Raw genomic sequence first — 14,888 nt, 5'->3', positions numbered from 1 at the left:
GCATAGCTGATTAAAATTCCGTTCCATAACCTGAACCCTGACTTTCTTCGGAAATGTGACGAAGCAACGAGTCAACTTCATCCTTGTTCTACAGTGACATGTGGTGATGGTTAAAAGCGTCTATCGTTTGCATAACCACGTTCGCAAATAACTTGTTTGCAAACTTCGAACTTTGATCTTTCCATAAATAGATCTCATCACACAAACGAATGAAACCTATGAAAAAGATTTTATTGTATGTTTATAATTTACCTTACCTTTTTAACAAATCTATTAATACTTTGCAAACTTTTCCATCGATACCAAAACCTTTTTCGAAAAGCAATCCATAAATTGGTGTCTTTTAGTATCGAGCTGCTGAGAAGATCCCATAATATCCTGGGAGAAATGTTTGACAGTCGAGCTTTCTTGTTGTTTACTTTATTTCTATATTGCAGCTCACTTTTGGACAAAAAATCTCTCCAATTCTCGAGCAACGTGCGTTGGTGTGACAACAGAAGTTGTAACAAGTGTACAAGAAAACAACGGATGACATCTCCCAAGACGATCGCCCAGGCCATTCGCTTTTACATCAGTGGCATGACACTTTTGTGTCTTCCAATTGAACAAAAACTGTCCAACTTTCCTTATTCCAACGATGCGAAAGATATGATAAACCGACCCATTGGTTTGAACATCTCAAAGCAGCGTTCCCGTGTCAAAAAACAAACTGTATAACGGGAGAATCATGACTTCCTCCCTTTAAAATCGGAGAATTAGTGGGAAATAATATCTCGCAAACATTCTTGGAATCATAAAGTCTTTTAAGAATAATAATCCTAACCAAACAGCTGTAGAGAAAGCATGATATCACAAAGAATATCTTAAAAAGTTAGCGGAAAAGTGTCCTCTTGACAGTGCACGAGCTGCTACTAAACATTGCGCTCGACTTTGATGATACTAACGACGGCGCTTGGTTGAGGCGTATTAGAAAGTCACTTTCATTCTCGGTAGCTAAGACTATTTCGCCTGTCTTCCTTTTCTAACACGTCATATCACTTTTGTCATCCTGTGTTGGAGTAGACAGAGCTGGTAGAACATTAGGGAAGCCAAAACGGCTCACGTATTAAATATTTATCTCGTTAAACATCAGTTTACCTTGAGCTGGGAGCTGTTAAGCGTGTCCTAGGATTTGCCAAACGCGTGTCCTTGACACTCAGGCCTCTATTTATTCAGAAATAGATGGCAAAGATACCTTTGTAGCGTCAAAGGAGGAAGGGTAGTGATGCTTGAGAATGTGACATAACTTCGCGGAAAAGTAGGTCAACGTCATAAGACATGAATAACGCTGATTTCTTTGGTCGGCTCTTGTCTTCAGGATGGGAAGAAAATGGTTGACTTCCGGAAACAAATCCAATTATGTTACTGTCCAATAATTCCGACGTTTGTTGTCATAATTTGTGGTGCGTCATCAAATGTGAGCCATGGTGTTAAGTGGAAGACTGAAATACTAAGATTCAATTCATAAAACAGTGTAACATACAAGTTACAAAACAGAAAAATATTTTGTAAGTCCATCTATCATAAATATATTCACCAGGCTGTTTTGTTTTCCGTTGCTGCAAAGCTCTGTGCACGGATTTGGTTTGGCATAAATTATTCAACAGTTACGGTAAAGAGTTAAAAGCACGATCCTTTTTCGGTGAACCGACACTAAGCTGTCCCTGCAATTGCTTCGCATCCTTTTTGGCGATGGCATTATCGAGCTGTCCCTTTGTGGGTTCCTTCGTCTGCCTGTTTAAAATTGCTCCTTCAAATTTAACTTGCTTTCTCGGTCGATCACAACCCGAGCGTACCAAACCAGGGCGGCGCTTAACATGTTGGTGGTTTTGAAATTGCTTTTCCGCTTGCAGTTTTTCCTGCAAAAGTTTGTTTGACACGTTTGATCAAAGTTTAGCGCTCAAAGTTTAGTTTATCTTTTTTTAGTCCATCCTGTTGTGTATAACTTATCCTTGTCATCGTTGTCGTTGACATTGCAACAATAATATTTGCAGGAGGTGGATTTTCTTGCTATTGTTTTCTCAAATGAGAAAACACGCTATGGCTGTAAATATTGAACCTGTAGATTAGTTTTCCAAACTCTTCCTGCGATTCCCGCAACATCGATCATCGATGTACACCCGACCGGAGAATCCATTCTCTCGACACTCAACTCATTATGAACAACCTTTACACCCAACATGATGCAGCAATTGCAGTCGGGTATCATTACACAAGATTGGTTCATTAAAATGCAGAAGAAGATACGATGAACATGTGCTGTAAGTTGTCCACCACGTACATTAACCTGTAATGGGTATCTACATTAAGTCGTACGGTAATGCAGACAGTTTCCAAGGTACGCCAGCTTTCCATGCAACATCGTCCCTTGGAAGTTGATGGATATATTGCGATTCGCCAGCGCGATGTCGCGAACGGTTCGTTTCCTGTTCGCAAGATCCATTTCCCAGAAACAGAGCACTCGTCCCATCGTCGTAATGATGACATCTGCACCGACGCCGCGGACTGCTTGCAGTCGACATGCAAATGTAATGAGGAAAACGAATGCAATTTGTCTGCACCTTTGTCTGGGTACGATGTACGAGTGCAGTTGATGAATTCTCTGACCCAGAAACAACCGGTATAAACCGACTTGCTGGAATAAGATGGTACAATGCAATCAATCACAGCAAGGAGAGAACTATGTTCCATCGATAAACTATGTATGCAACGAATGGCACATGTGACCATAAATGTTCATTGTGTCAGACATTAAACTCTTTTGGCGGATAAACACCGAAAGATACTCGAATATGCGAATCCATACGTGTGTTCACTACCTTTGAGAAATGTAGGGAAGTTATCTAATCTGAAACCAACGTTCAGATCTTGCCGCCTTATTTACGCACTCGTTTTGCGTAAACAAACACCGATGGAGTGCGCTTGGTAACGTCGGGTCTCACATCACCAGCGGCCGTCAGTCGTTTGGAAGATTTTTAAATAAACAACTTCAGTCTCGGAATTCCACTTTCCCATGCGCGAGATTGCATGACTTAGTGAGCATGAAGAAGCAGAAATGTTTTGCCAAAAACTGGTGGAAAATAGCCGTCATCCGCTGTTTGCCCTGTCGTTTGATAGAACGGATTAAACACTCGCAAATGCACCTATTCGGGGTTACTTTCAAGCACATAATTAGAACAAAGCGAGCATGAGATTTTCTCTCCCTTTTTTAATCACAGCTTACCCACAGGATGTATATAAGTGAGATTTCAAATGGAATGTCACTGACATGAAACAGCTCTTGAAATTCAGTGCGATCGCATAACTGGAAGTTTAAAGTATCCAGATTGCTTTTGGTAGCTCCTAATCTGGTTTTCCTCAGATTATTTTGTAGTGAGTGGAAAAATTAGATTGTTTTTTGCCTAAACACTTCTTCCGGCTTACTCAACATTTTGAACATACGAGTTCGGAGCCGTTTTGAAAGCAAACGAATACAATATCACGTGGGCGCATGTTTTGTACTCCCACCTAAGCACTGCCTATAGATAAATATTAATTGGACGCATTCCATAGAATTACTTACATAGTCATCGATTTTATCGTTGCTCAAGGAATTGTGTTTGATAGAAGATCGAATAGAGCTTATGCCGCTTGTGAGACTTGTTTTTATAATTCAAATTCATAAATTCATGATTGAGCATAGTATATTGGTTTTATGTACTATCTGGCCACTTTCAGCATGTTCACCAGCTGCAATCAGATACATAACAATGTCTATTATCGATTGTTTGCATAGACGCGATAAAATATTACTCTAGTCTATGAATTCATACAGTCAAATCAAGATTTCAAGAGAAAAACACCGAGCTTCTACCTTATGCTGATAAATGCTTTCGATTGTGCAATGAAGGTTTGGTTTGACAATGAAGTTCTTCAGTAATGCATTTCCCATTGAGCAATGGCAATCAAAACGGATCCAGTCCGTACGGATTAGGGTTTCGTTTGTACTGTTTGAAATAATGCTTTGCCAACAATTACTAAGTCCGATGTGTACCATTGTTCGTACCACAATCGTACAACCAACATCCATGGCGTATAATTTTTCTGTGGAAGCAACGCTTAAGATTTGGTGACAAGGCTTTCCAATTGGAACCTTTTCAAAGCAATATGATGCTCCTGCTACCGTGACCATATGTTTCATCGGGGGAAACCTTGTACGGGATGAAAGATGTTTCTTTGTTTCTTTTCTCGGATAGGAATATTTTTCATTGATACAGGCAACCCCAGCAAAGCTAATAAAGGCATCAAGAGCACTATTTGCCTTTGTTCCATGTCGACTACATCTGCTCGTTTGTTAATCTGAGACTAAGGTCTGCTTTTACTGTTCCGAAACAAATTTAATCCAGCGTCCATGAGCTCGTCTCAGCACCTCGGCATCAAGCGAATGGTCACGTCGACAATATAGGCTTCCGAGACAAAGCACATCACAAAACCCTGATGCTGTTTACTAAGGACTCCTGTGCTAAAAGTGCAAATGTAAATGAGTTTCACGTGACAAAGAAATCGAACCGTCGTAGAGGGACAGTTCGTTGCTAGCCGAACCGAATCGACATCAAGACTCGTGTTTCGGCTCACGTCAACCGGAAGCGTCATCAGTCACGTTTGCAAGGCATCGTTTCAATGATGCAAAATCAGCGTTTCGGGTGCACTAAAAGCATTTTACTGCTGAAGAATATACCATCATCTGTTACCTTACGTGACTTGAAGATGAGATTTTTAAGCGTAATAACGTTTTTAAGAGTAAGAAGATATTTTCTTCACTAGGCTTGCAGGCAGGAATGTAGTTTAGTCACTCAAAAGTTCGTTTAAAATAATTACGCTTAATATTGTAACAACTAATCCACAACATTTTGACTTGAATAAAGTATTGTTGATGGTGTGAGTCGAAAACCATCGTCTCTGATTTCTGACTCGCCTCCAGCAAATGCCTTTAAGTTCGCCCTACATATACACATTTACAAAAACAACCCACACCCCCGCACAACGCAGTCTATCCAAGTGGCATAATGGAATGACAAATGACTTCCAATGGCGAATATAAAGAACGTAAATAACTTCGAAAAACCGGAGATGAAAAGAACTATCCCAAAAGAGATCCGGCGATTAGTTGCCCTTTTTTGGTTCGATTAGGTCTCTGAAGGGTGGTGACAAGGGTCCACATGAACCGTCCAGGGGTACCTTAGTTCCCTACCATGTAACTTACCTTGCGGAACGCCTTCCGGAAGTTTTCCGAAAGAAACGCGTACAGCAGCGGATTGATGCAGGAGCTCGTGTACGCGAGCACGTGGGAGACTATTTGCAGCGAGATTTTGAAATGTGTGTCCGGCACGAAGACTTTGACACTTTTCAGCACCAGGATGACCTGTGAATAATATATCAAAGTCGATTAAAATCGGTGAATCGGATTTAACATTTCTTCTATACATTAAAATCGTGTAAACACACTTTCATCTGCAATCTAGATGCGTGGAAATGATAGTGCTTTTACATTTAATAAATAAATTTTCGAAAACTCCAAACTCATGCATCATAGAAAATTATAAGAAATAATCCAATATCAAAGTTTTTGTTGTTCACCTAAAACTCCAATTTATAGCATAGTTTCATCATCTCCGAATCCTTTCATGCTTAGGGAGTTGATGCATTTAGGCAACCAAATATAGCAGCCGGTCAGCAAAGCAATTATCATTTTAATGAGACCCCCATTACAGCCAACATGTAGCGAAATGTTTTACAGGTTCCAGTTTCCTAGAGCATAAAATTGAATTTCTGATGAAAACTGCTCGTCAAACCGGGTGGTAGTTGGATTACACATGAGTTGTGGGTTGTTTTAGGAGGATAACCCAAATGGTCTTTTGCCCAACAGCAGCAGTGTTTATCATGTTGGTTTACAGCCACGGAAAAGGGTATTCGTTTAATTGCAACCCTGCTAAAAGTGCTTATGCTTTTTCGGGAAGTATCTAAATTCGTTTTATGCACGAACGACCAACATTCTTCGCCAACATACTGGTACATTGCTTTGCTTATTGCTTCTAGGATTAACTGCATCATCAAACTCAGAAATAAACATTTTAAATTAATTACTCTGCACGCATAATGATAAAAGCGATTATGCGAAGCGAAGTCAGGGTAATCCAGATATTCGTTAAGTGGATTTCGTCTACCACTAATTGTTCCTTCACATAGACAATATATCCGTTCACTTTAATGCAGACACAAAAAAACCTTGGTGGCTTTAACAGCGGGCTATTATATCAATCAAGGCGGAAATGACGCCCACATTTGGGAAACTAATGCTTCGTAACGTTTCAGCCCATCAATCAATCACCGTCCAATCTATTCGCACCGTCATGTAAGCCGGTCCAATCTGGGCCGTGATTTGATTTGTTACAATTTATTAAACTCCCGAGGGGCAATCTTTCCTCACCCTCACACCATCCGGGATGAAAACTGGGCCAAACGGGCTGCGCAGTGAAACCAAACGAATTCTCCCAGTGGTTGAGCCCAACTGCCCGGAAGGACCGGGAGTTCCCGGGAATTGCAAATGATCCTAATCATATCTGTAGGGGAACAAATGAGAAATTTAGTGCTAGCAAATTGCACACGGTACGGTTGTCGGATTAAATTGTTCGACCACGAGGAAAGTGAAACGTTCCACACTGGTTGAGCAAACAACCATTAGCTGATGGTTAGAGAAGGCATTATTTGGTTTGCATTCAAACGCTGCGTTTACGGTCTGGTGCAGTTGACCGCTAAAAAAAATTTCCCGGAAAATGTAACCGATGGCAAAAAGACCCTGTACAATAACGGTATTTGTAATGAATAGCCACCTTTTTTGTAAATATTGTTTTACAGTTTCTGTTGCACTGTATACTAAATTGACTGCATTTAACAAATGAAGGTTGTGAATTGGAGCGTCAACCCACACATTACGCATCTAATTGTAAACAACCAACCCCCCCCCCCTTGGTCCAACCTACCTGTATGGGAAACCAGAGCGAAGCGAACGCCGCCACCACGATCACCACCAGCCGGGTTACACGCTTCTTACCCTTTTTCGACTCGGCCGAGCGACCGCCGACCGAGCTTCGCCACAACCGCGACAGCATCCACATGTACAGGACACTGATCAGTATCAGCGGCACGACGTACGAGCTGAGGAAGAAGGCGATGTGGAAGGCTGCCCAGGAGAAGTCCGTGTTCGCCAGGAAGCCGCATGTTATGATTTCCCTCTCGCCGTACTTGTAAACCTGCAAATTAGAAATGCAAATCGTTTTGCGTCAGTCTCAGGGTTGGGTATGGTAAAATATAAAAAAAAGGTAAACAATACATTGCTCCAAAATTGTAGTCATAATTTCTATCCATTCGCCGCGTTTAGTTCAGTTCTGATAAATTGTGAAGCAAAATTGGATATCCAAGAGGGGATCGCATGTGTCGGACTACCAGATATATTACTACCGACAGTCTCATCCGTTCAGCGATACTCGCCCATCATCATTATCATCACCATCATCATCATCCTTGTGCGCGTCGATATATCTTGTACACAACAACGCCTTTCGCACCGAGGACATCCGAGGGCGTAAATTAATTAATCAACACTTAATATATTTAATTACGGGTGCAATAATTTCGTTACCTACGAACGCTTGAACGCATCTTCGCTATCGTTTCGCTTCGGGTTCGGGCGTTGATACCGAAAGATGAATGTCGGCTAGGTTGCAGGATGCCACGAACCTCGTTCGGTCGTAAATCAAAAGGGTCGTAAATTTACGCTGCATTTAATAACCTGATTTAAGCCCCGGGGTTAAAGACGTCTGGCGCATGAATCTCAGCGTAGGGATGTGTTTGTGTGTGTGAGAATTTTGGGGGTCATAATGGGGCTCAGGCGGAGTCGTTATGATGGATTTCTGTCTCATCAGAACATCTCATGCTATGTCTATATACACCAACGGAAAGAGTAACTTAACTGGGAACGTAAAAACTTTGATTCTTACTTAATCCACTTACGCGACCTAACGTAAGAAAATAAAGAAAGAATAAAACTTTTTATGGAATGAATGGATGTGATATTGTTGAAAAGTTTGTTTTAGAAATATCCAAGCAAACGATAGAGTGTATGTAGATAACTTAAACGTACATGTAACAAACAAGCCGGATCAGATTTCATTTAATTAGTGGAAAGAAGTTCGAATCCGAAACAAGACATACAAAACATGGAGCTTCAGAAAACCATCAGGGATACAAAATAAATAAAAAGATAATCAGAGTAAATTCAACGAAGGAGTGATGATTCATAAACGAGATACATGATTGAAGGGATACAATCTTGAATGTCAATCCCATAGTGAAAGTAAAATAATTTGCTAAAAGATGTTTCTACTACAACGACCGCAGTGTAGAAGTATACGTCACGAACTTTAAGGGACATGCTTGTGAGAGGTTTCCCACCATTCATCATCAGCTAGACACATTTTTCATGGAAAACAGGATCAGTTTGAAATCAGAAGAGCGCATTGAACTAATTCTTTGCTCCAAGCTTTCCTCATGTGGTTCGGCGAATATAAAGTTCATTTCAAGCAAAAAGCACTCTATTGTGTTCATGTCGTTGACGTCTTCACAAAGAAAGATCTTTAAAAAACATGTTAAGTCTTAATAACAAATTTCAGAAAGCTTTTATAAAGTAAATAAGCCCAATCTTTTAAGCAGCCCTCATCTTTAAAAAGCAAAGAAGTTTTAATACAGTAAATTAGATAAACTTCTTAATAATGTAAGAACTTGAATAAACCAAACTAGAGGTAATTCGAACACAAAAGAGTCAATGATAGGATCAATGTGACCTATAAATTATTCAACCTCCCAGTGCGACAAGATTTCGCTAACAATGAAGTCTAGATGAAGCAGTCAAGAGTTCTCAATGAAACAGCTTACCAACGTTAAAGGGCCCTGCACTTGACGCTATCACTTCTGCTCCGAGTGGTTAATGTATGCGGAGCATCTTTATCAAATTCAGCGCTGAGCCTATTCTTCCGCAATCCAGCAGTAAGCGGTTTTGACCGAAGGAAAGGTGAACGGGGTGAATGGCACGATGAGCATAGCGAGGGTTTCATATTGTGTAAGAGAATGCTAATACATGAAGTAGGCTTCATGTTGGGGAAAATGCAATGGATCGCTTTCGCAACACGAGACTGAAGTAACTCTTCCACGTTATCGTCTCTTGGTGTTCGTTGTGTTCGAGTCATACGAAGTGCCCGTAAGGATAAAGAAAACTGCATAAAAGCAAAACCAGACATGGTAGCAATATTAGCAATTCAGATTAGCATCACTACATTTGGGGAAGAATAAATCCTATGGCTTGTAGAATATTATCATCTAAAGCTTCATCTGTAGTGTTTTTAACAAGCATACCACACATACCACACATACCAGAGGGTTGCTGGAGGCTTACATATATTTTAATAGAATCTTATGAGCGTGGGTAACGCCTACATTAAGAACCTTTCAGTGAAGGAGCAAAACTTCACCAACTCAACTAAAAATTACTATCGTAAGAGTTCGTGATGTGAACTTCTCCGTTCTTATAATAGTTTTTGTTCAAATTATCAGCAAAATTTGCCAACGGTGTTGTAAAATGCTGCTATAAGCTCCACGTATGTCACTAATTGCTACAAAAAGTAAAATCTTAGCATATTTAGGTCTCTTTGACAAATGGTACTACTGCCACCACGCCACACTCAGCCATGAAAAATTTTCTCATTCCAAGCACTACACAGCAGAAGTGCTATTAACTTCCATTAAATTGCTATCACACTAATTGACGACAGAGAGCGGTGACGGAAAGAGCTCATGTGAAATTAACCAAAGGACATGTTTGACGAGTTTCCCTGCTGGCTTTCTGTGAAAACTCGTCTAGACTACCCCTATTGATGGTCTAGGATGACACTAATCACCTCACCGTCTGCGATCGATATGCGTTAGCTAAACTTTAGTCGACCATACGAAAGCAATCGATACTAATTAACGTTAACGAAATGTGTGGACACGCTGAAGCCTGTGCAAACACTTGCCGAACAGGATAAAGGTCCACACTCTCTAGCCAAGTACGAACACTCCGTTTCGTGGCGAATATTTGGAGAGCTCTTCTATGGTTTATGAAAATTAATTAACTGCTCCCTGTAGCCGACATCGCCACATGATTCGTTCCACTCGAACACCATGGTTTAATTTGCGAAGGGAAAGTCATTGGTTCCAGTCAGTGCCAAGATGATACTCTCTCACTTCCTCTCACTTGTTTTGTTAATGTCACCCTACATCCTGGAAGTAGACCACCCTTCCAGCAAACAGGAAGCTTCCTACTTCCGGTGGCACGACTTTCATTCATTGCCTTCTGCAGCAGCTGCTAGGCGTGGGCAGTTGTGGCAAAATGGCAAAGCTAGCCGGTATTTCCGATGCCATCAGCGATTCAACCAATGCCGACTTGAGTAGCTCTACCGTTCAAGTTGAATTAACATTGTAGCATCGGAGCGCCTTCGGGCGCTAGAGCACTGGGAAAACAAACACCCTTCATTTCCGGAACAGCGGAAGATAAAGGCCCACGCACTTTGCAATAGTTTAAGTATTTCCCACTTTCCGTGAGAAAGCATCCGCGCCCAACCAGTCGGGTGTTTGTTTTTTGATCTATTCAGTTTCGTTAGTGTCAACAAACGCCTTAAGCAAGGAGCTTCCTGAATTAACTTTTCAAATTTAAAAGCTCGAAAGCATTTGAAAATTTAAAGTGCGCAGAAAGCGAACTAATTTTTCCTGTCAGCCACACCTTAAGTGCTTTCCTGTCGGTGGAGCATTAACTTCAAGATTATCCCCAACCAGAACCACCAGTTCCGGAAGAAAACCGCACTGACAGCGACCACTTATAATGGGTTTGGAACTTCTCGAAGGGTTTTCACCAATAGGTAAACACCTGTTGTCGACTCTCTTTAGCTGGTTTAGATGGTCCGGAACCCCAAAAATTAACTCGTAAAAGTAATGCTTACTGTCGGCGGTTCGGGTTCCGATCCGTTTTGCTAATCTGTTTTCCTAACCGATCTGCCGAAATGGATGTTTAATGCTCCCATTACTCAACCGAAACCCCTCGACCGTGGGCCAGCTTTCCCATTTTCATTTCGACTCACGGAAAAGTGTATTGTCTTCACCCTTGCTCCTCTTTAATCCTCTCTTTCGTACCCATTTTTCCTGAACGAACTGCGGTTCGCTTGGTAAACCTTTTCGATTCCTTTTTCTTGGGTTTGGTTTTTGCCAAACCACCGTCCGTCAACTCTCCTTTCAGCATGCTGAACTTCCGCAAGAGTAAATGGAAAAGTTTGAACGAAACCTACAATTTGATTATATGGTGCCTAATTTATCTCGTGCGGGTTTTATTTCGACCCACAATGGTATCCAGTGGAGCGAGCCTTTTGTGTAGGAAAATTAAGGCTATTCATTAAGCCAACAGCAGCCGTGCTGTTTTTCTCCATTAGTTTTCATTTAAACCCAGCAACGGTCATGATTACGGCGTGATCTCCAATTTTAATCCAGTTGATGAATTATAGATTGTAGAAATCTATGGAACTCGCAAGCTCTTTTGCTTTGCGAAATTGATGTTATTTTCGTTCTCAAATATTCGTCCTGGTAAATAAAAATACCTTGAAGGTACGGCAATACTGATAATCTGTAAACCCATCACATTCAATGACAGAAGATTAATAAACCTCTCATTAATAAAATCTGTTCAAATTACTCGTCTTTCGCACACCTTGTTACATTTATAAGAAAAGGCGATTGAAAATAATTTGGATTGGAAAAACATTTCCAAGCCGCTCAGCAGCCAAAGCAGTCCGTCAGCAAGCAGTCTCGGTCGTAATTGAGGAATGGGTTTAATTTAATCAAAATCATTTAAGTTTTACATCTTCGCGTTCGAAACGGTGACGGCGCCCTGGTTTCATGTCGGATGGAATTTCAATCAAGGTACGTTTCTTTGCGACTCTTCCGGTAAACAAACTCTTGTTCGATGAATGGCCATCCAGACCGACAGACAGACGGTGGAACACAAATGTAGATAACAAAGGAAACCCCAGTTTTGTCCGCCATTTGCCAACTCCACCCTTTTGATAAACTCATTATGTATTGCTTTGTAATGAGCGGACCGCAATCGGAACCGCGTGGAATGTCGTTTCCAGCCTGTTTCACTGCTGACAATCGGTCCTGTTTCAGTCATCGCATAAGGGAAGCTCTTTAAGTGCCAACCATCAAGTCTTTTCTGGTGTAATTAGTCACGCTTTGAAATTCCGCAGGTTTTTCTACCGAGCTTATTTGAAACAATAGATAATAGACTAGACATTTTAACAAATACTACAGAAACCTCATTTTGCGCAAATCATACCAAGTAATTGCTTATATTCCCGGAATGCTGCACGTAAGTATCTTTTTACTGATTACGAGATTAAAGTTTCACGCCAGACCGGGATCAAATGAACCGGAAGCTCGAACAATTTCTTCGAGACGATTGTTTTCGGCCCGCATAAAACAACAAATCGAACGAAAAAGAAAATCAATGATTATTGGTGAATGACGTGATAATCATTTACGATCGTAAATCATCCATTTTGCTATCGATTGCCACGCTCGATTTTTGTCGACAAATGGCGGTAGTTTGGATCGTCGAGAAAGTTTTGCGTTGTGCAAAAAGTAGAAAAAAGTGTTGGATAATTTTTACGAACCAAAATAGCCATAAGAAGAAGCTTCAATAGCGAACCGAACCGAAGACCGAAGAAATATTGTTTGAAGCATTTCATATTTTGGGATAGTTTAGAAATATATTTGGAAACAGAACAAGTATACCCCTTTTGAAAAAAAACTCATTTAAATTTCACTAATATAAAGACAGTCAATGAACGTACAGGTTCATGTAAATAAGCTATCAAACCTTGCTTCATATCTGCTTGGCAGAGTTCTATTATCAGGAGCGAAATACGTGATCAACATTCGAATGGTATATTCTTCGTATCGCGAAATAAGTTGGGCTTAAAATCTGTACCAAACTCAAAAGCTCGCCTCAGTGGCCCCAATTTGCATGCCACATAAAAACTGAAAGGCAGCGTAAATGGTGACTTTAACTTTCGAAAACGGAGCATAACAATAGCGCCAATAGAAAAGGGAGGTTCGAGAGACAAAAAAACCCCACCGAGTCGTTGGATCGGAGGGCAAAAAAAGGATAAGCGCGGTAAAGTAAAGTAGGGTAATTTATAATTTTATTGCCCACGGGTAACCCGATGCCACGGTCGGTGCTCTTTGGCTGCCGTGAAAGGGAGCCATGCCAGTGTCTTAGCCAGGTCGTTTGGAAAGGATCAAGTTTTTTTTTATGAAAACGAGTGAACGAAGAAACAGATAGCAATTCTGTTTTTTACTCGCAGACCCAGAATACCAACCGGAAACGGGGACCGCCGATTGGGAAGATTAATGCCGGTGTCGTATCGGTGGAGCCAATAATCGGTCGAAACCCATCGTGAGCGGTCCCCGGGGAGCCGTTGTCGGCATTGATGCGAATCGCGGCAAACCGTGGGAAAAACCGGAACCGTCGGATTGCCCCATCTGTCGACGTGGCCAATCGCTAACGATCGTAAAATGGTGATTTTCATTAGACGCATTTACGGACGTCATAAGGACGCGTTTACAGACATTCGGACGGTCATCAACCCAAATCCATTCTGCTTCGGTTTCCGATGGATTCCAAACACGTATTGGAACCTCGACGTGAGCGCTTAGCCGACGCTGTCTGCTTCCGGGAGAGAATTTGTTTTGGTTTTCTTCGTGAAACATACTTCGAATGATTGGGTTCGATTTGTGGAATGGATTTTCTGCAAGTAACTCTTTTAATCCAAGCGGTTTCAAATGTAGAGAAATACATCCGGGAAACATCATAAAATTCAATCACTTTATATCTTCCAAAACAGTTTCACAATAATCAACATTTTTCTTTCATATACACGTATTCTGGTAGTTCAAAACATTATTGCATGTGCGGTACATTCGTAACTTTCCGTTATGTGAGCAGCTGTAGTAAAATATCCCGATTAATGTCAGTTACATCTCTCGGTGATGCCAATCGGAAAATTACAGCGGAAATAAAACAGCAAACATCCGACCCCAAAACAAACTGCAATTATGCACCGGAATACAAACCACCTGTGGTTAGCCTCATTGTGGCCTCATTTCGTCCCGCTCGCCTCTGCTTCCGCAGTTCCGACGTAACCAAGCCATCGTGCATCGGGGATCAAAGGTAAACAAAGCGCTTGCAGCGTTTTGCTCAATTTGCTGGATTTTAATGTACGGCAAGCAGTGGGAAATTGTGTGTGTTTACGCTTTCAGCATGACCTATTTACGAGGAGAAATGCATTGTCCTTTTTGCTGCTAACGGGGAAACCAGTTTACAGTTTCTTATTGCGACATCGTAAAGCGAGCTTGGCAATTAACTTTTTCCAATGCTCAAAACAAGCACGGGTTTCAACCAGATGGGAAAGGGAAAACTCCATTACACCGCTAGCATTGTTTTTCGTTCTTCACTGATACCGTTTCCTTATCGCTAAGCTCTTTGATTTATAAGTTTTAACAAATGCGTCTGTTCGAGATTGAAAAAGTAGTGCTAGGTTTGGTTACACAAAGGTTCTGCTTGCTTGAAACATGAGTCCGATGCACATCAGGTCAGGTGGAAACCATCGCAACTGTACAAATATTCGAAAGAAGAAATATTGCAACATGCATGCCATACTAGTTTTTCC

General features: G+C 41.2%; 2 protein-coding genes across 3 annotated transcripts in view; both read right to left on the bottom strand.

The window, feature by feature from the left end:
• Positions 1-14,888, bottom strand: part of LOC131271489 (vesicle transport protein GOT1B) — a 433,296-nt gene that overhangs the window by 249,082 nt on the left and 169,326 nt on the right. The window lies entirely within an intron of this gene.
• The window catches only part of LOC131271478 (allatostatin-A receptor-like), a 33,754-nt gene that overhangs the window by 2,511 nt on the left and 16,355 nt on the right, over positions 1-14,888 (bottom strand). Inside the window, exons 2-3 of the mRNA XM_058272922.1 lie at positions 7,059-7,328; positions 5,282-5,440 (exon numbers count right to left, since the gene is read on the bottom strand). Of these exons, the coding sequence (XP_058128905.1) occupies positions 5,282-5,440; positions 7,059-7,328 (429 nt within the window). The remainder of the gene's footprint in view (positions 1-5,281; positions 5,441-7,058; positions 7,329-14,888) is intronic.

The sequence above is a fragment of the Anopheles coustani genome, chromosome 3 (genome assembly GCF_943734705.1).
Source record: "Anopheles coustani chromosome 3, idAnoCousDA_361_x.2, whole genome shotgun sequence".
Taxonomy (NCBI): domain Eukaryota; kingdom Metazoa; phylum Arthropoda; class Insecta; order Diptera; family Culicidae; genus Anopheles; species Anopheles coustani.
Note: the sequence above shows the minus strand (reverse complement) of the source record. Positions and strands in the feature narration are given on the sequence as shown.